This window comes from Lissotriton helveticus, chromosome 8 (assembly GCF_964261635.1).
Source record: "Lissotriton helveticus chromosome 8, aLisHel1.1, whole genome shotgun sequence".
NCBI lineage: Eukaryota > Metazoa > Chordata > Amphibia > Caudata > Salamandridae > Lissotriton > Lissotriton helveticus.
Window position 1 is genome coordinate 882,987,436 of NC_136069.1, and position 26,593 is coordinate 883,014,028.

At 47.0% G+C, this 26,593-nt stretch overlaps 1 protein-coding gene across 1 annotated transcript in view; it reads right to left on the reverse strand.

Moving 5' to 3' along the window:
* Positions 1 to 26,593, reverse strand: part of LOC144771804 (maestro heat-like repeat-containing protein family member 1) — a 54,168-nt gene that overhangs the window by 21,679 nt on the left and 5,896 nt on the right. Inside the window, exons 5-6 of the mRNA XM_078656083.1 lie at positions 15,755 to 15,874; positions 14,711 to 14,809 (exon numbers count right to left, since the gene is read on the reverse strand). Coding sequence (XP_078512209.1) covers positions 14,711 to 14,809; positions 15,755 to 15,874 — 219 coding nt within the window. The remainder of the gene's footprint in view (positions 1 to 14,710; positions 14,810 to 15,754; positions 15,875 to 26,593) is intronic.

A 26,593-nucleotide genomic window follows, 5' to 3' on the forward strand; every position in this document is an offset into this window, starting at 1 on the left:
ATGTCAGGGCAGCGCACTGGGCGCTACAAGCAGGCTCCGCGGTGGTGAGGGAAAGCCCAGCAATCAGCAACAGCGGACAACTTGGGAGCTCCAAACAGCAGCAGGTAACCGGCAAAGACGCACCCACTCCCCAGCAAGGGATGCCCCTTTTTGTGCGCCTCCTGGCGCGCTCAGCCTCGACGCGACTTCCGTCCAGGTCGCGGAGGCTTCTGGGGCTTGTGGTCTCAACTCCCCCGCTCGGCGGCAGCACTGGTGGTCAGAGGCTGCAGCGGGGGGAGGAGACCGGCGATGTCAGGGCAGCGCACTGGGCGCTACAAGCAGGCTCCGCGGTGGTGAGGGAAAGCCCAGCAATCAGCAACAGCGGACAACTTGGGAGCTCCAAACAGCAGCAGGTAGCCGGCAAAGACGCACCCCATAAGGAGTGCATTCAATCTTTTGTGATGGCGGACTAGGGGCAGTAGACATCAGACTATAATACTGGGCAGCTCAGCTCAGCTGCTGGCGGTTAATGACTGGATCTTTGGGGACCGGGGGGACCCAGCCACGAAACTTAAGCAGACTCCCTTTACTGGGAAAGCACGAGGGTTTTGGCTGTATGGGGAGTTTCTCCTGCCCACTATTCCAGCCATTTTAGCCGTTCCAGCCATTCCATTGATTAACTGGAGGTTGCCTACTAGGAAGAAGCTGTTGTGCATGGGTACATGCCCAATGGAAACAGTAGGGCTCCAGGGCACTGAGATAAGTTTGGGATCTGTAAATAGGGAGACATCTGGCAGACATGCCATATGATGTTCTACCACCAACTTGAAGCTAAAGAGGATTTACAGAGATCCCAGTTGTTTATTCACCTACTGTGCGGACATGCACTGGTTAGGCACACAGGCCACATAATAGCGCTCACAAGAGTACAGTCCATTAGAAATCTGACTCGTGATGTTAGCTATTGGTAGGAAAGGCAGATCTTGCTTATACAGAATTCTGGTGCTCAATGTCCCAGACCGGCTAAACAAATTGCAGGAAAGATATGAGTCAGACCTGCAGCCCTTGGATGATGACACATGGATTAAGGCAAACAATGGCAGCCGAAAATGGGTAATATTGCCTCACCTGAGATTAGACCAGGTTAAAGAATATATTAAACCCCTGAGAGGCTATGAAGGATGGGGAGGGACAGCTGCCCTGAATATTTTCGTTATGGACAGGCCAGAGGCTCCTTCATGCATGTGGTATGGAAATGCCAGGTGGTTCAGGTGTATTGGATCCTGCTTTACCCTAACCTACAAAGGGTATGCCGATTTCTGATAGAACACAATCCCACGTTGGCTATCATGGAAGTATTTCTGGGATGGGATGGGTAAGTGGACAAAAACTGATGATTGGGACCGGTTGTGTTTTTGCTAAATGTCACAAAGCAGGCAATTGGAAATGCAGGCCCCCCACAATCTCAAAGTAGCCAAGAGGGATGGTATAACTGCTCTTTAGCTGCGAAAGCAGTGTACAGATCCAGAGCCAGAGGCTAACCACAAAAGTATGATAGAATCTGGGGACAGTGGAAAGTGCAGCACAAAACACCCAGAGCTGGCCACCCATAGGAAGTTCTTGGTGGAAAGTGCACAGTTGTCCATGGCACATATCCATCTATAGTGAACCAGATTGGTAGCAGCATACTTAACTGACGTCTACTTCATGGTATTCCAGAACTAAATGGGATGTTGTGCAAGGGGGGCATGGGATGGAGTGCTATGCAGTGATACAGTAGTGTGATCTTAAATGTGTTGAAAACTCAATAAAAAGAGTTTTCAAAAAATAAAGAAATTACTATCCAGCTACAGGTATACTCAACAAGAATTTCCTCTTGCGCAATAACTGCTCTTGAACCAGAGTGAAATTGCAGCAATGAAACTCAACCAATCTGTTCACTTAGCTGTCAAAGCCTACCCTGCAGTTGTGCCAGCTCGACTTTTCCCCAACTTTTAATATTATTGACTGAAGTCCTACAACCTATCATGGGATTTTCAGGCTGTCAGAAATCCCTCAATACGGTGAGCTGTATGGCTACCAGGTCAGGGGAGTACATGCTTCCACTGCCCTGCCCAAATGGAGTTCATTATTTGATGGGCTGGCCCATCTATCAACACTTCAATATTTCTGAAGTTCACATTATAGAAATATCTATGCATACATACATGCAATACCAGTGTAAAGTGTTAGAGTAACTAGCTAGAGCTGGGACTGCTGTTGTGACTGACATATTCTAAGACACCTTTCTCCCCCCTTTTTTGGTGCTGTTGCATTTCTCTAAACTATTCATCTAATCTGAGCCTTTCATTGTCTTGCTTTTGTTAGCCACTGATCATCTTAATCACCATTGTCATACTCCCAGCCAATGAGCAGTGACCTTCACATATATTAGCTTGCATGATTTTACAATAGGTCTCGAATTTGCACGGGTTAGAGCTATAGACGTACATGACAATGTCTTTTACTTTTGTTTTTTGGTTTGGAGTGTAGTGGATGTATGTGGTGTCCAGTGGAATTATGTCGGTTGTATTCAAGTTGTTAGTTTTGAAATTGTGTGGGGTGGAAGTGTGTGGTGTATTTGTGTAGTGGAATTGCGGTGCATTGTGAAAAGATAGGGGTGAGAGCTGCACAAAATAGATAGAAATGGATGATAGAGAGGGATAGGTAGTTTGTGCAGGAAATGGTGATTGAATTTGGGATAGAAGAGCAGAAAGAGTATGTGACAAAGAAGGGGAGAGCAGGCCACAGATGCATAAAAGGGAGCACATGTGTATGTGGAAAACACTTGAAGAATAAGAGGAGAGTGTGGGTTTGAGGGACAGAAATTTGAGATAGAGGAGCAGAAAGTGTATGTGAGAAAGAAGGGAAGAGGAGGCCATAGATGCATAAAGTGGGGGCACATATGTATGCAGGAAAGTAAAACACTTAAAGAATAAGAGGAGAGTGTGGGTTTCAGGGACAGAAATTTGTGAAAAGGCATGGTATGGAAACTGTGCTTGAGAACTCAAGTGAACCGTATGAGAGAGGCGGGAAGAGTGCATGAGAGAGCGAGAGAGAGCAGTGAGAGAGAGTAAGAGAGAGAGAGATAGAGGTACAAGTGGAAGAGGCACCAATAATAGGGGGGAGGCGAGAGGTGGACCAGTGAAAAGCGTGAGGAGGTACAGGAAGGTAGCGGATGTGAGCAGGCAGTATAGAGAGAAGACAGGGAGCGTGAGGGAGGGATGGGAGAGATCAGTGGTATTGTAAGATGAGAGGGGGTACTGGGAGTCTGAGGGAGAGATGAGAGAGGCAGTGGGTGTGTAGGGAAGTGACGACAGGGTTGATGATAGTGCAAGGGAGTGAGTGATGTGTTAGATTGGAATTGTTTGTTGTGGAATTGTATGGTATGGTGTGAAGCTGTATAGAGGAAATATGTGGCATGGTGTGCTCTGGGATATGTGGATATAACTGAAGAGTGATGATGGTGGCAGCAAATGGGAAGCCCATGGGCAGGCTAAAGCCCATCCAGTAGATGCAGCATGTCTCGGTTTGAGACAGCCCATATGCTCCGTCTAGAGCTGAGGCCTAAAACACATGACTTTATCCAGCTGCGTGGTTTACCATCAGAGAGATACCAAATAGCGCTGCAATGCTTTGCCTGTACAAGCGCATATGTGTTCTCTTCCGTGTTCTCAGAGTGAGACAGAGAGCAAGATTGAATAAGCAAACAGACATTGTAGTTTATGAATTGGTGGTCGCAGCATTCCCGACAAACAAAATGGCTGTGTGTGTTTTGACCACGGTGTGGGGGCAGTTGACAGATTTGTAGATGCAGAAAATATGGGTGGCACTAAATGTTCAATATGTCAATCTTCCCCTTGGAAGAATGCCCACGAAGGTAATCCTAGAAAAATCACATGTGCATGCAATTACGGTATAATCAATATAATAACAGAAACATATGTAACAGGTTTCATTGGATCAGATAATGAGTGTAAAATGACTTTGACAGTTACCAAAATGTTTATTGTGTAGTACCTTACAGTTTGCCACTCATTTCCATACACATACTAACCGTTTGACCTACATTTACTTTCTGAGAAAAATAGACAATGTTCATGTTTTATTGACCAGGCAGTGCACAGAGTGGGAGGCCACTTCAGTGCGGGCCACACTTTGCAGGAAAAGGCCCTACCGGCAGAGCCCAGGTGGGCGGTGGAAAGGGACAATTAAATGCTCACATTTTCAATTCCACTGCAGTGTGAGGGGTGCAACGCCACAGGAGTTAGAATCATAGAATAATGAACAAGACTAGCCTCAAAAGAATTGAAACAAAAATTCCAGCAATTTGCGGCAGTCCCGGCTGCCAGGGCGTGGTATACAAATTTTCAACAGGATACGACTAATGCTGAATTACCGTACACATAAAAGTCTACCACAGTTTGCAGCTCATCATTTTTTTAAATTTTTTTTTTTGGCAGAGTTTTATATAGCGCGAACTAGACCCGAACCGAATCAGGTATCAGAGCGCTTTCCATAGCACCAGTTACATTACATTAGGACACACATTCATTTTTGTTAGACACGGGGAGATTAAGTGATTTGCCCAGAATCACAGGAAGTTTGGCGTCGTTACCGAGACTCGAACCCAGTTCCTCCAGGTCCAAGGTCGAGCGCCCTAGCCGTTAGGCCAACTCCTCTCCCCCATGCTCATGCTCAGAAAGAAAAAAAATTAAATGTAGCAAGTTACTGTTTGTAGCATGCTTCATTAAATAAACCCTGGCCTACGACGAAAGGCCTATGCAGGGCTTCAAGTGGTATGAAAAAACTGGTGGGTCCCTCAAAGAGGCGTGGCAAGAAGAATACGGATGTGGCTTAAAACATGTAAGCTAAAAATATGTGCTTCTGTATATTGTGCCTCCCCACTAGTATTTTGGAGCTGCTATCATTGCACCCAGATATATAATACAGCAAGTTACATGGCTGATACAACAAGCTCAGGTTGTCAGCGTTGTCAATGGTGTGTATTTCCTATGGCTATATCTGAGGGTGAACATTTCCATGCCCTTTTCAAATAATTTGTTTCCTTTTAAGTCTTTTCTCTCTCAATGGGGGCTGTTTATCAAAGGGGGGATTTGAAAAGGTTAGTTTAAATAGGCCATCTTCTGTTTTTCCTGAGTTTAACGCCGGATATCCAAGTAAAGCCCTTGCCTTTCTCTCCAAACTTTTTTTCCTGCACAACGTATTTTTAACAACCTTGGTGTTTAACAAAATATATGCTTCAATACCTCGATTACACACTCAAAGCATTTCTTCCTGCAGAACAGTTGTCATGTAAAAATATATGGTTTACATGTAAAGCCCTTTAGTGCCCTAGGGCCAAGTTTACACTATATAAACTGCCAAACAAAAAAAGAAAGAAAAAAGCATAACGTGACCTTGGTGTGGCCTGGCTAGCCATATGTCCTTTTGTGCAACAACAGCATGCAAGCATAATTGTTGCCTTAATAGCATAAGTATACAAGCACATGAAGGGCAGAAACCTTCCCTAGTAGAGGACAATGACAGTTAATGTCATTTGTAGTGAACACTGTAATAATGTACTCAGCATTATATTGCTGTTCTGCAAAGTATGTTGCAATGGTAAAAGACCCATGCTTCCCTGTAGCAAGGAACTTCCCTTAAGCAGCGGGATTAGAGCAGATATTCCAGCAAAAAAGAGGAATCAGACAAAACTGAAGTTTCTGCCTGGAGGGTGCGGGAAAAAATGGAGACCCCGTTAAGGACCCGTCCCAGCACTTGCTTTTTAGAACTGCTGGTGCACCAGCAAGACCCAGCCCACTTAAAGCCCTCAGCCTATGTGATATCTATTTGTGCCTGGGTTGTTAAAAACATTATCTGCAAGACGTGCGGCAATGCTATGAAACTACTAAAATGCAGTTACATGAGCTATAAATGAAAACATACATTATTATTATTACTACGGTGTTCAGGCTGTTAAACATGAACATGTGCGCAGAGTCGGAAGCAGGAGAGCAGAAAGAAAGTATACGAGTAAACTGAATGTTTCTGCTGGGTGAGAACGAAACCTGCAGAGAAGACTGCAGCCCTATGCAGCGTGTACCCCATGTTTTCACATCTTGCTTGGTCCCATCTATGATCTTACTGCGAGGTCCTATAGGCAGGCTTGCTTCCAATGTGATCTGACTGAGCGCTCCTATTTGATTTTCACAACTTAGAAGCGGTGTTTTAGCCAACACAGAATTGGGCATTGTCAGAATTATGCTCTCACTACAGAAAAACAGCTTTTTACACGACAGGCATTGTGCTGTTGAAATTCCAATTTCTTTGCGATACTCCTTGAATAAATGAAGCAGCGGCCATAAAGGGGCACCTGCTGAACAACGGAAACACCACAAACGGAAAACAAACCTGAGCCAATAATGTGTTGAGATAAAAGCACAAGATAACAATAAAAAAACAAGCATTTCCAAGATCAACGAGAGAGTGCGCCTGTAACCACCGTGCACAGTAGTTCTAACCAATGGAAAAAGTATTCCCAAAATGAGTACCTAAAATGGCCATTGTGTTAACACATAAGTAATTGGCTGGTGCTTTCAGGGGGGGTTCAATACAGGAAGAAGCATGATGTATTCATGCCACGGACGAATGGAGTGGATTGGGGCAGCTAAAGGGAAGCCTATGGGCAGGCTGCTTAGAGCAGCGCACATGCGTTGTCTAGAGCAAAGACCTATGAAGTAACCACTTTTGTAAGTTAAGAGCTTTGTCAGAAAGCGGATCTTTAACCTGTCGGAAAAAGTAATTTCATCCATTTAGTGACGACTTCATGCAGCTTCTGGGCACTGCTAAACTTCAAACGAAAACCTAAATTTCAGATATCGATCCATCACACTTAATATCATTTATAACCTTATACAGCTTATTTTTATTTCATTTAAAGGGTGCAGCTCATAGGTTTCATGCCTTAACAAACACATTTTTTGTCATAGCTATTGGCGCATTTATTGGAGTGCAGCTTCCACTTGCCCTGGTACGCAATGTACTGCGAAATAAGTGAGGGATGTGTAATGGCTGTTGGTTATGACAAAGTTTAAACACAATTCTTTTTCTGTGCTAGACAATTGTGGTGGCGCAGGCAACATAAATTATTCACTCAAAGTTGAATTATGGTGTCAAAGAACTTTTGGTCAGCACTACCTCATGCACCTGTCTGCTCAAAAGACACTTGTCCCCTGCCAGTGGTATTTAGGTTAAAATTTAGAAATTAAATATTGAGGAAAAAATACAAAAAGAAAAGTGAGAAAACTGATATTTCAAATGTTAATGCTGTATAAGTATCTGAACATGATTTTATAGGATTTTATTATTGTTGTAAGGTACACAAATCCAAAATCCTATGCCTAACCATAATGCTATCACTATCACTTGCCCATTACTATTATGTACTATAACCGAAACCCAAACCCCCTAACACTAGGAGGATAATATACCCACCACTTTTCATAGACCTGAACCTAGTTCATTCCAGCAAAGTATGCTTAACAATATTCTTTACCCTAACCCTGTATCATGCCCATACTTCATCTCTAGCCATAAAATTATCCTTAAGACTAACATTAAACAAGAACTGTTCCGTAACTGGCACAATATACGCAACCTAGGTCAATCTCTATCCTTTATGCTTACATTAACTCTACACCTAACTTTAATGTGTACCATTACCCTTACCCTAACTCTTATTCACACACACACACACACACACACACACACACAACCTCAAAGGCGGCAGGAAGGCCACAAAGAAAATGCCCTGCAAAACCAATGATCCAGTGAATATTGCCTTACCCGGCTGCCTGAATCAACCCTGGCCTCAGTGTCACCCAGCCCCCAAATACAATGATCCTCCCTGGCCTTGTCCTAGGCATACGGGATATGTGTGGTTCTCTGCCCCTACAACGCAATCGCACTGCCTTACCCATGTGTCAGGGTGGGTTGTTCACGTTGGCCTCATGAAGGCCCATCCTCAGACAGGAGAGGTAGTCCTGTTACACAACAATCTAGTGCTGGTGCTGGTTGCCTCCTGGCCCGAGCCAGTCACCATTTCAGTAGGAGTTTAGAACACAGTAGAACAATTTACTTACCTTCGGTAACGCTTTTTCTGGTAGATACAATATCTGCCTGTGGATTCCTCACCTTGTGAATATCCCCTTGCGTCAGCAACATTCGGAAATTCTTTTTGTAGCCTCGCGCCGACGTGGACCCGGACGTCATAGAGACACGACATCGCTCGCGACTCCGCTGACGTCACCGACGCATACCAATAGGTCCACGCCGGCGTGATGACATCAGTTCCGCCCTTTTTTCCGTGCCATCGAGGCACACGGACGGACCAATGACAGCAGAAAGGTATACAGTATACACAGTACACAATAGTAAGGGCAAAACACACAGTGTAAAGCAAATGCAGGAAAGCAATAGAAACATTTCCCTGACAACAAAATATATATACATTACATCACAGTAACTCTGGTATAGAAGAGTGGACAACGGGGAGGCGGGTGGGTCAGTGAGGAATCCACAGGCAGATATTGTATCTACCAGAAAAAGCGTTACCGAAGGTAAGTAACTTGTTCTTCTGATAGATACATCTGCCGTGTGGATTCCTCACCTTGTGAATAGAGTCCCACAGCAGTCCCCACTCCCGGAGGAGGGTGTCCACTCTTCTAAACCAGGAAATCCTGAAGGACAGAGCGCGCAAAGTGGCCGTCCCTCCTCACCTCAGTGTCCAAGCAATAATGCTTTGCGAAAGTGTGGAGGGAGGCCCAAGTTGCGGCTCTGCAAATGTCCTCAACTGGTACCCCTGTAGCCAAAGCTGAGGACGAAGACTTAGCTCTTGTAGAATGAGCCCTTATACCCTCTGGTGGTTCCTTACCGGCCAAAGAGTAGCAGATCTTAATGCAGAGGACGATCCATCTCGACAAGGTTCTTTTATGGACCGCTCTTCCTTTCTTGCAGCCAGCAAACCCAATAAAGAGCTGGTCATCCAAACAAAAGTCTCTAGATCTGTCCAAGTAAAAAGACACCGCCCTTTTGGGGTCCAGACGGTGCAGTCTCTCTTCCTCCTTAGAAGGGTGAGGGGGAGGATAGAAGGTAGGTAGGGTAATGGACTGTCCTAGATGGAAGGGAGTTACCACCTTAGGCAGAAAAGCAGCCCTGGTCCTAAGAACCATTCGATCAGCATGAATGGTCAAGAAAGGGGGCTTGAAACTAAGAGCTTGGAGCTCACTTACCCTCCTTGCCGAGGTTATTGCAACGAGGAAGACTGTTTTAAGAGTAAGAAGTCTCATGGGACATTTGTGAAGAGGCTCAAAGGGAGCACCTATCAAAAAAGTCAATACAAGATTTAAGTCCCACTGAGGCACAATAAAAGGAGAAGGAGGGAACTTATTTGTGAGGCCCTTCAAAAATCTTAAAACCACAGGAGACTTAAAAAGAGATGGCTGGTCAGGCAAGCAGAGAAAAGCCGACAGCGCAGAAAGATAGCCCTTCACTGTGGCAACCGCAAGTCCCTGTTGCGCCAGAAAAAGAGCGAACTGGAGAACATCAGACAAATGGGCTCTCAAAGGGTCAATAGACTTTTCCCCACTCCACGTGACAAATTTCGACCATCTATAAGAATAGATAGACTTAGTGGAGTCACGCCTGGCGGATAAAATGACATCCACAACGTCAGGCGGGAGGGAAAAGGAATTCAGGTTGCCCCGTTCAATCTCCAGGCATGAAGGTGTAATGTCTGGAGACGGGGGTGTAGAACCTGCCCCTCCATCTGAGAGAGGAGGTCTGCCCTGAGAGGGAGACGGAGCGGCGGGTGAGAGGAGAGGTGGAGAAGATCTGTATACCACACCCTTCTTGGCCAGTCCGGGGCGACCACTATGACTTGGGCCCGGTCTTGGCGAATCTTCCTCAGAACCCGAGGAATCAAAGGTATGGGAGGAAACGCGTAAAGGAGTTGATTTCCCCAACTCAACTGAAACGCGTCCCCCAAGGCTCCTTGCATCGGAAACTGGAGACTGCAGAACGACAGACAGTGAGCATTCTCGCGAGTGGCGAACAGGTCCACCCGAGGAGTCCCCCACATGCGAAAGATGTCGTGAACCACCTCCGGGTGAAGCCACCACTCGTGGTCGGCAGAGAACTGCCGACTGAGAACGTCTGCACGAACGTTCAGAACTCCGGCCAGATGATTTGCCATCAGACAAATCTGATGGTCCTGAACCCAGGACCAGAGACGCAGAGCCCCTCTGCAGAGACACTGCGACCCCACTCCTCCCTGTTTGTTGATGTACCACATCGCGGTCGTGTTGTCCGTCAGGACCTGGATCGAACGACCGCGAAGGGAAGGGAGGAAGGCCTTGAGCGCCAAACGTATCGCCCGCAATTCTAGAAGGTTGATGTGAAGCAACCTTTCCTCTGGAGACCAAAGACCCTTGACCTCCAGATCTCCCAGATGAGCACCCCACCCTAGAGTGGATGCATCCGTTATCACTGTGGCCACTGGAGGAGGCAACTGAAAAGGCTTCCCCTGAGACAGGTTGCCTTCCACGCCCCACCAAGACAGATCCGCTGCAGCTTCTCTGGAGATCCTCACTGACTCCCTGAGATCTCCGTTGTGCTGATACCACTGCCTGCGGGGGCACCACTGGAGCGCCCTCATGTGCCAGCGTGCATGGTTGACCAACAGAATGCAAGAAGCCATCAGACCGAGCAGGCGAAGGACCTTCAGGACTGGAACGACCGCTCCATTGTAAAATAAAGGAATCATCTCCTGTATGTCGCGAATCCTTTGAAGGGGAGGGAATGCACGACATACAGTTGTGTCCAGTACAGCACCTATGAACAGGTTGCGCTGGGAGGGCACCAGGTGAGACTTGGGTACATTTATCGAAAAACCCAACCTGTACAACAACTGGGTTGTCTCCTGCAGATGATGGAGCACTCTCTCTGACGACTCTGCTTTGATCAGCCAGTCGTCCAAATAAGGGAATACAGGAATCCCTGATCGTCTGAGATGCGCCGCCACCATTGCCATCACCTTGGTGAAGACTCGAGGCGCAGTAGTAAGACCAAATGGGAGGACTGCAAACTGATAGTGCTGCGATCCCACTGTAAAACGGAGATACTTCTTGTGCGACTTCAGGATTGGGATATGAAAATACGCATCCTGTAAGTCGAGCGACACCATCCAGTCTTCTTCCAGCAGAGCCTGAAGAACCTGAGCAAGGGTGAGCATCTTGAACTTCTCCTGCTTCAGATAAAAATTCAAGATCCTGAGATCCAGGATTGGACGAAGCCTGCCATCCTTCTTGGGTATCAGGAAATACCGGGAGTAGCATCCCTGAGGACCACCTCTATCGCACCCTTCTTCAATAGAGTAAGAACTTCCTCCTGAAGAAGCAACAGATGTTCCTCTGAGCAATATCCTTGGCAAGGAGGGTAATTGGGAGGGAACTCCCGAAAGGGAAGGGCATACCCATTTTCTACGAGATTGAGAACCCAAAGATCTGATGTAACCGATTCCCAATCCCGTAGAAAGTGGATAAGCCGGCCCCCCACCGGACCCACATGATCTGAATGGCGGATCTAGGGCTGCTTTTCCGTGGCTGGGGGGTTGGAGGAGGTGGCGGAGGAAGAGGCCTGATGCCCTCGAGGACGTGCCCTTTGCTTTCCCCTGTACGATCTATACAAGGTATTCTGCTGCTGCTGCTGTTGTTGTTGCTGCTGCTGACCTTGTCTAAATGTACGAAAGGAAGAGCGACCAAAACCTCTGAATTTCCTGGTCGTAGAACCTCTGACTTGAAGACCAAGAGATCTAGCAGTTGCCCTGCTATCCTTGAACCTCTCCAAGGCCGTGTCTGCCTTTTTGCCAAAGAGTCCTTCACCATCGAAAGGCAGATCCAACAAAGCAGACTGTACATCAGCCGAAAAATCAGATGATTTCAACCAAGCTGAACGCCTTGTGGCAACCGCCGTGCCCATGTATCTTGCCACAGAATCCGCAGTATCGAGGCCGCTTTGGATGACCTGACGAGCTGCCGCTTGAGTGTCAGATAAAACTTCCTCAAAGTCATTTCTGCTATCTTCTGGAACCTTAGGGATCAATGAACGCATAGAGTCCATAAGTGCATGTACATATCTACCCATAAGGCAAGTGGCATTAGTTGATTTTAATGCCATACTTGCAGAAGAAAAAGTCTTTTTGGCCATTTGATCCTGCTTCCTAGCTTCTTTGTCGCCAGGCACCTGCGGAAAAGCACCAACCGACTTCTTAGAACATGCTGCCTGAATCACCAAACTCTCAGGAGAAGGGTGAGATGACAAAAAAACAGGATCTTCAGGAGCCACTCTATACCTCCTAGCCACACCTTTCGAAACTGCAGGAGCAGAAAAAGGTTTCTTCCATACTTCCATAATGGGCTCAGTTAAAGCATCATTAAAAGGGAGTAAAGGTTCCACAGCAGAGTTCGGAGAAAGAAGAACCTCAGTCAGTAAATTTGACTTAAATTCGACAGTAGGCAAAGTTAAACCTAAAAGTCCCGCTGCCTTTCTCATAACCACATGATATGGCTGAACATCCTTAGAGGGTGCATCAGGGCCTGATGGTAAAGCCCACTCCGGAGAAAATTCAAGACCACTCGCCTCTGCCAGGTCCTCAAAATAACTCCCATCCAGCTCACCTTCTTCTAAGTCGGAATGAGACTCACAATATCTCTGTTCTTCTAGGAGACGTTGAGCCTCTCTCCTAGACCTCTGCTTAACGCGGAGTGCAGCCGGATCCACTGCCAAATCCGACGGCGCCGGAGCCGACGTCGGAATCGAATCCGAAGGCTTAGAAGGATGTTCCATAGACTTGCTTGGAGCAGGCGACGCCGGAGCCGGAATCGTCGACTTCGGTCGAGCTGGCGTCGATATCGGCGTCGACCTCGGTGGAGCCTGGTACTGCCACAGCGGGGTCGGGGCTGGCATATACGGCATGAAAGGTGCCGGGGCATTAGAGTGAGGTACACCCAAATTAAATGCCATTGGACCCATGGGACCCAAAGGCGCTCCAGAGGGGTACCATGACCTCGAGAAAACACCATACCTGGCGTTGAGAAACGCCGAAGGGTCCTGACCTGGAGCTGGAAATGGCGGATGCTCAGGTTGACTTCGAGGTAGATTCGAATCTGTTTCATTAACAGGAGTCGAAGTCTCTTCCTCAACAGGAACTCCACCGGCGTCTTCTGGAGTCGGAGATGGAGCCGGAGACGGAGACAGAGTCGGATCGGGAACCGGCGTCGGAGAATGAACTAGCGACTCCGAAGGTGAGGCCTCACCTTCCTGATCCGATACTTGTGGAGGAATTACCTTCGACTTCATCCTCTTGGGAGATTTCGACCTTGAGCCAGACTTATCATCCGAATGACGTCGGGACTCATGCCTCCTCTTCTTATGTTTTTTACGAGAGCTGGAAGCGTGATCAGACGAAGACTTCGAAGCCGACGCCTCTCGAGACCTCGATCTGGATCTTGACTTTGACCTCTTCGAGTGTTTTGAAGATCTTCTAACTTTATCCGCCTTCAGCTTGGCCACAAGAAGCTTAGACTCTCTTTCTCGCAGAGCCTTCGGATTCATCTTTTGACACGATGAACATCCATCAACATCGTGGTCAGAGCTCAGACACCAAATACAGTCTTGGTGTGGGTCCGTAACAGACATCATCTTTCCACATTCTCTACAGGGTTTAAAACCTGTTTTCTTTGTCGACATGACAACCGAGTAAAAAGGTCAGAGAATGGAGAATCGAAGAAATACAGTAACAAAGTTACTAGAAGCTACAGAGTATCCCGAAACCGTTAGCGTCGACGACGCAGAAAAAAGGGAACTGATGTCATCACGCCGGCGTGGGCCTATTGTAGGCGTCGGTGACGTCAGCGGAGTCGCGAGCGATGTAGTGTCTCTATGACGTCCGGGTCCACGTCGGCGCGAGGCTACAAAAAGAATTTCCGAATGTTGCTGACGCAAGGGGATATTCACAAGGTGAGGAATCCACACGGCAGATGAATCTATCAGAAAGCTGTGTGCTATAGAATATGGACTCAGCTGCATACCTTTCCTCAATGTAACTGTATTCTGTAGATACAGAGCCCAGCCTTTACCCAGGCCTGTTGTTTGATATCGAGTACCACTTCCCCCTTGAGTCCCGGGCCTGGTCTTAGACCCTGTCTTGTATTGAACACCCACATTCCTAAATGTAAGTTGTCTTGGAGGGTGGCATTTCCGTTGGTGCTCTATTACTTCTGAAGTCATGAGTAAATCAAAGGAGAAAGTAAAGGTTGAATGACTTGTTTTTATGGTAAATTTAAGAGATTGTTGCATTTGGTATCATAAGCCCCTTCAAAATACATTTTCTAAACAAATTTCTAAATTTCTTCAACAAATGTTATATACACATGAGGAATGGAAGCTGCACTGGACATTTATTTGATACAGTTTTGTTTTCGGAATTGTAGACTACCTACGGCTTTAGACATATTTTAGCTTTTCTTTCTCGTAAACTTTTATCTAATTGTAAAATACATTTAATAAATATGACCCGCCGCTGCTGAGGAAAGTTTGAAATATGAGACAGAAAGAGATGCATGGTTCTTACCAGCTCAATATCAGAAAGACAACCCTTGTACGCTTCAAGTACCTGCCGGCATGCGAAAGGATGAACCTTGGCACATGTTTGGAAACCAATTACTATGCCCTGCAAATAGGGAAAGACAACTCACAGCCTCAGGGAGACAATAGACATTAACCAAACACAGGCATTTAGTACAAGAGATTTCATATTAGAAAGAAAGGATAAAGCTGGTTCTTGATTTCACATTCAGTGTTTACAGCTGGTATTGGTGAATGATTGTCAACTAGTAAAGCAAATATATTCAGGGGGCTGAAAGCATCATTTAAGGATTCCTTTATACAGCTATGCTGGAGGGCCTTTACCATGCTATTTAAAAAGCATCTTTGGACAATAAGATGAGAGTTTCATCACTATTTGTTTTCTGTCACTTTGTTCTCTCTGGTGTTTCACATAAAGAAACTGCAAGGACAGTTCAATACACAAGCCTTCTTTACAACAAAGGAGTGCGATTTCTTTAGAAGGGGTGCTTATCCTTTCTTCCTCATGTCTACAGTTGTCTATTTTGAAGGCCTTTCTGAGAGAGTCATTTCAAAGCCTTCACATGGCTTTATGTCTTTCACCGCTTTATCTGCTACATTGATGAAACTTGATTTATCTTCTTCAAACACTGTCTTCTATCAAGAGAGATCACCTAAAGAGGCTCCTAACTATCCCTGATGAAATGCATTATTAGTCACCTATAAAAAGGAGCTCTACATTTAGTTTCTGCTAACTTAGTCCTCATCTACTCTGTAGAGGGGTTTCACTCTAATATAATTTGGCTATGCACGGAGTACAAAATCACACTTTTGGGTGAGACAAAGTACTGAGTGAGGAATGTTTCACCGGTCATCAATAATTTACCATCAAGCCCTATGAATGACGTTACAAACCTATACAATGTACATTCAGATGCCCAACAGCCCCATATGACTACCTTCTCAACTTGTTTTTGTTGTGGTCGTACAGGGTGAAATACCCTAGGGAAATAAATCTATGATAATTGTAAGAAATGCACTTGATACTTACTGCATGGTGAGGTGTAGCGATGAACCTAGTAGATTCGAACATGCTTCGAAGGAAGGGTAAGATCAGTGCAGTATCATCACAGCTGGCCATGCACTTACCAAGGCACTGGAAAATAAAACCCTAATATGGGAGTGAATTAAAGACAGTCTGAGTTAAGAATAAACAGCATCTCCTGCTCACTCTATGAAAGTCTTACTTATATTGGAGTATTCATCTTTGATTCACTCTACACACATATTTGTCTCCCACTTTCAAATAGCACTTAATACGTTGAGTGAAATGTTTGTTATCTTATGTATAGTATAGTTATATTTTCCGGACATTGTAGAGATTTGTATATGGCCCTGAATATGACTCAAAACAAGGAAGTGAGTGGTAATGTGAGCCAATGAAGGTCCAGTACCTAGGCTCTGAAAGTGCTAATGCAGAAACCAGTGGAAATACTGCTCCTTTCAGAAAGCAATGTAGAAAGAAAGGCGGACAAAGAAAGGGGAATCCTAAGGATTTTTTCTTGGTGCCTTCACAAATCCATGAGCATGTAAATGCTCATCATCAAGGGTGTTCTTCATAGGTCTGGCAATGCAATGCCCTATGGGCCCCACGAAGGGTCGCTTTAGCAGAGATCTTTTTAATTTTGCCATCTGATGAAAGTGCCAGTGTGCGGGCGTTTTGAATGTGTGTGGTTGAGTGAATGTGTATAGTGAAATGAAGAGAGACTAAAAAGAGGTATTCAACTGGACTTTAAACTGATAGTTTCCTCGGCAGGTTTAAAAAAAACATAATTTGGTATGGGCGACTACAGGGAGGTAATGTATCCAAGTAGCCTAAATCTGTGAATGTGGTCAGGTCAACGTGTTTCTTGCCTGTTGGCCCAAAAAGTATCTGTACCACTTCTTCAGGACTAAAAAAGGGAGAGCTAACCCTACCCCACATCTAAGATGTGATATAAAGTGTAGGTAATTCCCTAAAAGAAAATACCTTTGTTCAAAAAGTTTAAAATTGATCGTCCAACTTAGAAAAAAAATGAGAAAATGAAGAAAACACAGAGTAAACAAATGTTTTGCATGTATGGGCCAATGTGTCTCCAGGATCGCTTTTCCGGGACACTGTATGTGCATGCTATTGTTATGGCTGATCAGTCGCCACAATGTGAAGGAAGTAACAAACACACTAGTACATGCAACATAACAGAACAGGGAAGTGGACATACAGGTAACAGACAACATAAAACCAATCTGTGTTGATGTTACACAGTGTATCACAAGTTGTCCTCAGGAGTGAGTGAAGGGTCTTACCCTTTGGATCAATGACCCATAGGTCAAAAGCAGAGTGTAGCACTCAGCTGCTAACTGTGGAAAGAACAATGATAGTCAACATAAAGAAACAGCAAGTCAAGTGGACCCAAATTGCCTTGGGGTGAGAAAAAAAAGAAAAACAGACAGTTTTCAAGAGATGCCACCATACTCATGTGGTTTCTGTGCAGAGAGCGCAGGAGACCTACCATCCTCTGTTCATCTGGATTGAGACTGATCAGGGGAGAAGACCCGTCTTTTAAGGTGCAGGTAATTGTAGTGATTGTCCTTGGGTGGGGTGCATGCGACTGTGGGAAGGAGTGATGACGTACTGGGCCCCTTGAGATTCCAGAGCCATGATTCGCTTTTAAATGTACCCAGAAACTGAAGGACCTCCTGGTAAACACCAGACCTCATATTCAACAGTCCCACGTGCAGAACACCTTGTGAGCCTTACCACCTGTCACAGGGCACTATCCCTGTGGGTCCTACGGGGTATGCCCACTGACTAAACATTGCTAAGAGGTCAGGTTGGGTCCCCAATTCTCCTGGAAACAGAAAAGTCACAGTAACTGCAGTACAAAAAACTGTGTTTACCTGATCACCTGCCTTTGTGGCCTTCATTATGCGGTAATGACCACGAGCGCTATTGAACCAAGAATAATGGAGTACTGGAGCAACATATGATGCAGACACAGCACTACAAAAATGTGCCATCACTTTTCCAACTCCAACCACTCTCCAGATGACCTCCGGCAGATAATTTTGGAAGCTATTAATTCATGGAGCCCTTTAAACCTTTTCAGAATGGAGCAAGGGTGGATTTTATGCCTCTCCACCAACAGCAAAGGTTTGAAAGATGAAATCCTCTAGTGCGAGGTGTAATTCAGTCCCCTGTGAAATCAGATACTCTCTTACTATGGCTGGATTGACATTTTCTTCATACATGGGACCTGATATACCATATCACCATTGACACCATGTCACATATGGAATGCCCGTCTATGGAGTCCCAGACACCACACTAAGCAGTGCTTATGATAAGCATTTTGCGACTTGGCATTGGTCTCTTCTTCAGTAACACAAATGATTCTGTTGATACCAATGAGGTGGTACCCTCCAATAAGAAACCATTTATCTGTCTTAGTCTACTGTTTGAGATGAACAAGTTACTTACCTTCGGTAACGCTTTTTCAGGTGGATACAGTATCTGCCTGTGGATTCCTCACCTTGTGAATATCCCCCTGCGTCAGCAACGTTCGGAGAATTCTTTGTAGCTCGCCGGCGTGGACGACGTCACAGGAACGCACAACATCGCGCGTGGCTCCGCTGACGTCACCGACTCCATAATAGGCCTACGCCGGCGTGATGACATCAGTTCCGCCCTTTTTTCTGTGCCTTCGAGGCACACGGACGGACCAACAACAATAGATATATACACAGTATACACAGTACAAACTAGTCAAGTTAACACACATAGTGTGAATATAACATAGTAAATCATGTACAAGAACACACTTCCTTTGAGGATAACATGTATACATTAAAAAAACATTACCAGAAATTCAGGTATATAAGAGTGGACAACGGGGAGGCAGGTGGGCATGTGAGGAATCCACAGGCAGATACTGTATCCACCAGAAAAAGCATTGCCGAAGGTAAATAACTTGTTCTTCTGATGGATACATCTGCCAGTGGATTCCTCACCTTGTGAATAGATTCCCACAGCAGTCCCCACTCCCGGAGGAGGGTGTCCACTCCTCTATATCAGAAAGTCCTGAAGGACAGAACGCGCAAAGTGGCCGTCCCTCCTCACTTCGGTATCCAAGCAGTAATGCTTCGCGAAAGTGTGGAGGGAGGCCCAAGTTACCTCGCTACAAATGTCCTCTACAGGAACACCCCTACACAAAGCAGATGTTGATGAATTTGCTCTAGTAGAGTGAACTCTTATACCCTCTGGAGGTTCCTTACCAGCCAGGTAGTAGCAGATCTTGATGATTAGAATAATCCATCTCGAAAGTGTGCGCTTGTGCACAGCTCTTCCTTTTCTACAGCCAGCAAATCCAACAAACAGCTGGTCATCCACTCGATAGTCCTTTGTCTTATCAAGATAAAAGCTTACCGCCCTCTTAGGGTCCAGACGGTGAAGCCGTTCCTCCTCCTTGGAAGGGTGAGGGGAGGATAGAAGGTAGGAAGGGTAATAGACTGTCCTAGATGGAAGGGAGTTACCACCTTAGGCAGAAAAGCAGCCCTGGTCCTAAGAACCATTCGTTCAGCATGAATGGTCAAGAATCGGGGCTTCGAACTAAGAGCTTGAAGCTCACTTACCCTCCTTGCTGAGGTAATAGCAACCAGGAAGACCGTCTTAAAAGACAAAAGTCTCAAGGGACACTTGTGCAAAGGTTCGAAAGGAGAACCCATCAGAAAAGTAAGCACCAGATTCAAGTCCCATTGAGGTACAATAAAGGGAGTAGGAGGAAATGTATTCGTAAGGCCCTTTAGAAATCTTAAACCAACAGGAGACTTGAATAAGGACGGCTGATACGGCAGGCAGAGAAATGCCGACAAAGCCGAAAGATAACCTTTGACTGTAGCAACAGCAAACCCTTGCTGTGCTAAAGAAAGAACAAAATGAAGTATATCTGATAAACGAGCCCTCAAAGGATCGATGGGATTCTCCCCACACCAGGAAACAAACCGAAACCACCTATAAGAATAGATAGACTTGGTGGAGTCACGTCTGGCCGATAGAATGACATCCACCACATCATGTGGGGGAGAAAAGGAATTCAGGTTGACCCCTTCAATCTCCAGGCATGAAGGTGTAAGGTCTGAAGGTGGGGGTGTAGAACCTGCCCCTCCATCTGAGAGAGGAGATCTGCCCTGAGAGGGAGACGGAGCGGCGGGCGCGAGGAGAGGTTAGGAGATCTGTGTACCACATCCTTCCTGGCCAATCCGGGGCCATCAATATGACTTGGGCCCGGTCTTGGCGAATCTTTCTCAGAACCCGAGGAATCAAGGGTATGGGAGGAAATGCGTAAAGGAGTTGTGAGCCCCAACTCAACTGAAACGCGTCCCCCAAAGCTCCCTTCATCGGATACTGGAGACTGCAGAATGACGGGCAGTGAGCATTCTCGTGAGTGGCGAACAGATCCACCTGAGGAGTTTCCCACGTCCGAAAGATGTGACAAACTACCTCTGGATGAAGCCTCCACTCGTGGTCGGCTGAGAACTGCCGACTGAGACTGTCTGCACGCAAGTTCAGAACTCCGGCCAGATGATTTGCCATTAGACAAATCTGATGGTCCTGAACCCAGGACCAGAGACGCAGAGCCTCTCTGCAGAGACACTGCGACCCCACTCCTCCCTGTTTGTTGACATACCACATCGCGGTGGTGTTGTTCGTCAGGACGTGAACCGACCACCCTCGAAGGGAAGGGAGAAAGGCCTTGAGTGCTAGACGTATCGCCCGCAACTGTTATGTTATGTTATGTTATGTTATATGTATTTGTTTTGCGCACAGCTGCTCCAGCAAAGGAGCGTCCTGGCGCCACCAACAAGGGGAAGCACAACACAACAAGCAGCTGGAAAACAGAAAGAGCTAAACAGGAATACTAAAACAGAAATGTTTTCATAGCTTTCCGAAAAAGCATAAGATCCTCCAACAGACGAATTTCCATCGGGAGGGAGTTCCAAATATTTGCGGCCTTAACACAGAAAGAGCGTCCACCAACACGACAAAGCCTGAAACGTGGGACCACGGCAAGAGCCTGGCCAGCGGAACGCAGAGCACGAGTTGGAACATAGAGGGACAAAAAGTTAGATAAAATCTGAGGCCCCATGCCCTTCAGAATTTTAAAAGCCAGACAGAGGACTTTAAAATCAATTCTCTTCCTGACAGGTAACCAGTGCAAAGAATGAAGGACATTGGAGACAGGACAAAATCTGGGCAGACCGACTATCGCTCTTGCGGCAGCGTTTTGTACCCGCTGCAAGCGAGAAATCTCTGCCTGATTAGCTCCCACCAGGAGAGAGCTGGCATAGTCCAGGCGAGAGATAATCACCAGCTGCCTAGTTGGGGCATCAAAAAATCTAAAATCTAAGCACGGGTCTCAAGCCTCGAAGAACGCCAAAACAACAAGCTGCTGTTTTCTTAGTATGGCCGATAAAAGTAAGGCCAGCGTCCAGCCAGACTCCCAGGTTTCTTAGTTCCAGAACCGGAGTCGGAGCAGGACCCAGTTCTGGAGGCCACCACCTGTCGCCCCAAAGCTCCACTCTCTTCCCGACAATCATAATCTCCGTCTTAGTGGCATTAAGCTGGAGGCAATTCGCCGTCAGCCAGTTGGCCACCGCCTTCAGTCCATTCTGAAACCATCTGGGGGCATCTCGGTCCGCATCCCCGCTGAGAGTAACCGCCAGCTGAGTGTCATCGGCATATGAGACCAAAGTCAGGCCCCACTGCCTAGCGACCTCAGCCAGCGGTCTCACGTACAGGTTAAATAACGTGGGGCTCAGCGAGGATCCCTGCGGAACCCCCATGGCCAGAGGATGATTTTTGGACTTGAAGGGAGGAATAGCCACACAGAATGAGCGATTGTCAAGGAAAGAGTGGAACCACTGTAAGGCCTGTCCCTCTAGAAGGTTGATGTGAAGCAACCTTTCCTCTGGAGACCAAAGACCCTTGATCTCCAGATCCCCCAGATGAGCACCCCACCCTAGAGTTGATGCATCCGTTATCACCGTGGCAACCAATGGAGGTAGATGGAAAGGCTTTCCTTGAGACAGATTGCCTTCCACGCTCCACCAAGATACATCGACTGCAGCTTCTCTAGAGATCCTCACAGACTCCCTGAGATCTCTGTTGTGTTGATACCACTGCCTGCGGAGACACCACTGGAGTGCCCTCATGTGCCAGCGTGCATGGTTGACCAACAAAATGCAGGAAGCCATCAGACCGAGCAGGCGCAGGACCTTCAGGACTGGAACGACCGCTCCATTGTGAAATAAAGGAATCATTCCCTGTATGTCGAGAATCCTTTGAGGTGGAGGGAATCTTCGACATACAGTTGTGTCCAGTACCGCACCTATGAACGGGTTGCGCTGGGAGGGCACCAGGTGAGATTTGGGTACATTTATTGAAAAACCCAACCTGTACAACAACTGAGTTGTGACTTGCAGATGATGGAGCACTGTCTCTGGAGATTCTGCTTTGATCAACCAAGCGTCCAGATACGGGAATACAGGTTTTCCCGACCTTCTGAGATGTGCTGCCACCACAGCCATCAACTTGGTGAAAACTCGAGGTGCAGTAGTAAGACCAAACGGAAGGACCGCAAACTGGTAATGTTGCGATCCCACCGTGAAACGGAGATACTTTCTGTGCGACTTCAGGATAGGAATATGGAAATAAGCATCCTGCAAATCGATCAACACCATTCAGTCCTCTTCCAGCAGCGCCTGCAGAACCTGAGCAAGGGTGAGCATCTTGAACTTCTCCTGTTTCAGGTAAAGGTTCAAGATCCTAAGATTCAAGATTGGACGAAGTCTGCCACCCTTCTTGGGAGTCATGAAATACCGGGAGTAGACCCCTTTCCTGCTCCGGAACCACCTCTATCGTACCCTTTCGTAACAGTGACATGACTTCCTCCTGCAGGAGAAGTAGGTGGTCCTCTGAGCAAAATCCTTGGCAAGGAGGGTAATCCGGAGGAAATTCCCGAAAGGGAAGAGCATACCCATTCTCTACAGGATTGAGAACCCAAAGATCTGATGTAACGGTTTCCCAATCCCATAGAAAATGGGTAAGCCGACCCCCTATAGGACCCGCATGATCCGGAATGGCGGATCTAGGGCTGCTTTGCTGATGGTGAAGGGGGTTGGGAAGAGGAGGAGGAGGCTTGACGTCCTCGAGGACGAGCTCTTTGTTTGCCCCTGTAGGATTTATATAGTGGATTTTGCTGTTGCTGCTGCTGTTGAGTTTGACGGTAGGGACGAAAGGACGAACGTCCAAAACCTCTATACCTCTTAGTCGCAGAGCATCTGGACTGCAGCCCCAAAGATCTGGCAGTAGCCCTACTGTCCTTAAATTTTTCCAAAGCAGCATCAGATTTTTTGCCAAATAGTCTAGCACCATCAAATGGCAAATCCAACAAGGCTGCCTGAACGTCCGCAGAAAAGTCAGATGACTTCAGCCTGGCAGCCCTTCTAGAGGCAACAGAAGTTCCCATAATGCGAGCAACTGAATCAGCAGTGTCAAGACCACTTTGAATCACTAGACGTGCAGCCGCCTGTGTATCGGCCAACACCTCATTAAAATCCTTCCTGCTGTCCTCAGGAATTTTAGGAGCCAACTGCCGTACAGAGTCCATCAGGGCATGTATATATCTCCCCAAGAGACATGTGGCATTGGTCGATTTTAGAGCCATACTTGCCGAAGAGAAAATCTTCATCACAGTCTGATCCTGTTTCTTGGACTCTTTATCCCCAGGCACTTGAGGGAAAGCACCAATAATAATAATAATAATAATAATAATCCACATTTGTAAAGCGCACAATCACCCGTAAGGGTCTCTAGGCGCTGGGGGCCGTCGGGAAGATTAAGCGAGCTATTGCCCAGAGTCACATGGTGCTGGGCTAACCTGCCGCCGGAGCCGGGGATTGAACCCCGATCCCCAGATTCCAGCGTCAGTCGCCCTAGCCGCGGCGCCACACCTCTCCCACCAACAGTCTTCGTCAAACAGGCTGCCTGTATAACCAGACTTTCAGGCAAAGGATGCGAGGATAGAAACTCAGGATCACCAGGTGCTAACCTATACCTCCTTCCAACACCCTTAGCCACTGCAGGAGCTGTAAGAGGCCTGTTCCAAACCTCCAATATAGGCTCAGTCAAAGCCTCATTAAAAGGAAGCAATGGTTCCACAACTGAAGATGGGGATTTGAGGACCTCAGTCAAAAGATTAGACTTGTATTCAGATGTAGGCAAAGTCAAATTTAAAAGATCCGCAGCTTTTTTGATGACCACATGGTATGGTGCAACGTACTTTGAAGGGGCATCAGATACAGAGGACAGCTCCCATTCAGGGGAAAGCTGTAAACCACTAGCATCCCTCAAATCATCAAAATAGTCCTCCTAAAGCTCACCTTCTTCCACCTCAGCCTCAGCCTCTCTAAATCTTTGCTCCTCTATAAGGCGCTGAGCTTCTCGCCTCGATCTCTCCTTCAAGAGTCGCGCCATCGGATCCGTGACCGACTCCGACGGAGCCGGTGCCGGCGTCGAGATTGAATCCAGAAGCCCAGGTCGCTGCTCACGAGGTCGAGTCGAAGCCGGCGACGATGGAATCGGCTTTGACGACCTCGGAGGCGCCGAGAAATGCCAAGGCGGAGCCGGCGCCGGCATAAATGGCATAAAAGGAGCTGGAGCATTGGAGTGGGGAACTACTAAATTATATGCCAATGGACCCATGGGACCCGAAGGTGCACCAGAGGGGTACAAAGCTCTCGAGTAGACTCCATACATTGCGTTTAAAAACGAAGTAGGGTCTTGACCTGGAGCTGGGAAGGGCGGGTAAGGACCCACAGGATGCAATCTCGGAGGTTCCAGATTCGCCTCCGCTTCCACAGGCGGATGGACTGGAGTCATCAAGCCCTCAGGTAATGGAGCCTCTTCTTCCTCTCGAGCCGGGGACGGCGCCAGAGAGGGATCCGATACCGGAGCCGGAGAACGCACTGGTGACTCCAAGGGCGAAGCCTCACCTTCTGGAACACCAGGTGAAGGAGACAACTCATCTTTTCTATGCCTCCTCTTAGCCGACTTCGGTCTCAACTCCGAGTCCTTACCGGAGTGATGTCGAGATCCATGCCTTTGCTTCTTATGCATCTTCTTCGTTGACCTCGAAGCATGACCAGATGACGACCTCGAAGGCGACGCCGTGCGGGACCTCGACCTCGATCTCGACTTCGACCTCGCCCTACTCGAACGCGATCTCAAAGTCTTCTTCTCCTTTCTACCTTTCAACTTTGCCACCAGAAGTTTCGCTTCCCTTTCTCGAAGAGCCCTTGGGTTCATCTTCTTACACGAAGAACAGCCTTTGACATTGTGGTCCGAACTCAGGCACCAGATACAATCCTCGCGCGGGTCCGTAATCGACATCATCTTGCCGCACTCCCCACATGGCTTGAACCCGGTCTTCTGAGATGACATCTTCAGCGAGAAACAAAGAAGCAAGAAGACACCAAACAGAGAAAAACAGCTACAGAGGTTCCCCAAAAACCGTTAGCGTCAACGACGTGGAAAAAAGGGAACTGATGTCATCACGCCGGCGTAGGCCTATTATGGAGTCGGTGACATCAGCTGAGCCGCGCGCGATGTCGTGCATTCCTGTGATGTTGTCCACGCCGGCGAGCTACAAAGAAGTTTCCGAACGTTGCTGAGGCTTGGGGATATTCACAAGGTGAGGAATCCACTGGCAGATGTATCCATCAGAAGCCGCCTTACGAATACCATTGACAACTTTGGTCGGCCTGCATTTGACCGCTACACACTCCAAGATGTCCACCACGGAGGGATGATACTTTTGCTACACAAGCACATGAGGGCTTACTCCTATTGGCTCCAGCCTACCTCTTCTCTTTCCTCTTCTCCTCATTTGACATTTCCCAATAGTGCTCACCAAGCATCCTAATCCATTGGGAATAGACCACTTGGCCGCTTCGTGTTACTTATTACATGAGGTGGCCTAGATTTCCAACATGAACACAGATGCCAATATGCCTAGATTCCACCATGAGTGATCACTAGTAGTTATGTGCACCTGATTTGCTCTCCATCACTGTATATGCAAGAGTACTTAGGTTTACTATACTTTTCTCTTACCATTACCCTTGATTAACAAAACATTCAACCGTCTTAGTTTACTACTTAGAGGCCACCTTACAAAAACCATGGATGACTTTGGGATGTCCAGCTTTTAACCACTGCACACTCTGAGATAGGCACCACTGAGGCATGATACCTCTGTTACATCAGCACGTGAGAAGCTCACTCCTTTTGGCTCAAGCTCGCCCCTCCCCTCCTCTCCTCATTGTCCACTAGGTCATCACTCCTTCCAGCTGCTGCCCACACCACACCTGAGGACAATCGCTCCAATAGCCCGTACCTTCAATGACAGGTCTTCTCCTCTGCTCAGTCTCGAGCCAGGCGAGCAGAGGAGGGTAGGTCTCTTGTGCTCTCCGTGCAGAAACCATGTGAGTATGGTTGCTTCTCTTGAAAACTTTTTCTTTTTCTTTTAACACTAAGTCATTTGTGTCCCCTTGATTTACTGTTTCTTTTTACTGACCATCATAGCTCTTTCCACTGTCAGCAGCTGAGCACTACCCTCTGCTTTTGACCTATAGGGCATAATTAATTGATCCAAAGGGTAAGACCCATCACTCACAATGGAGGACAACCAATCACTTATGATACGCTGAGTAACACGAACACAGATTGGTTTATTTTGTCTGTTCCATGTATGTTCACTTGCTTATTCTGTTATATTATATGTACTTGTGT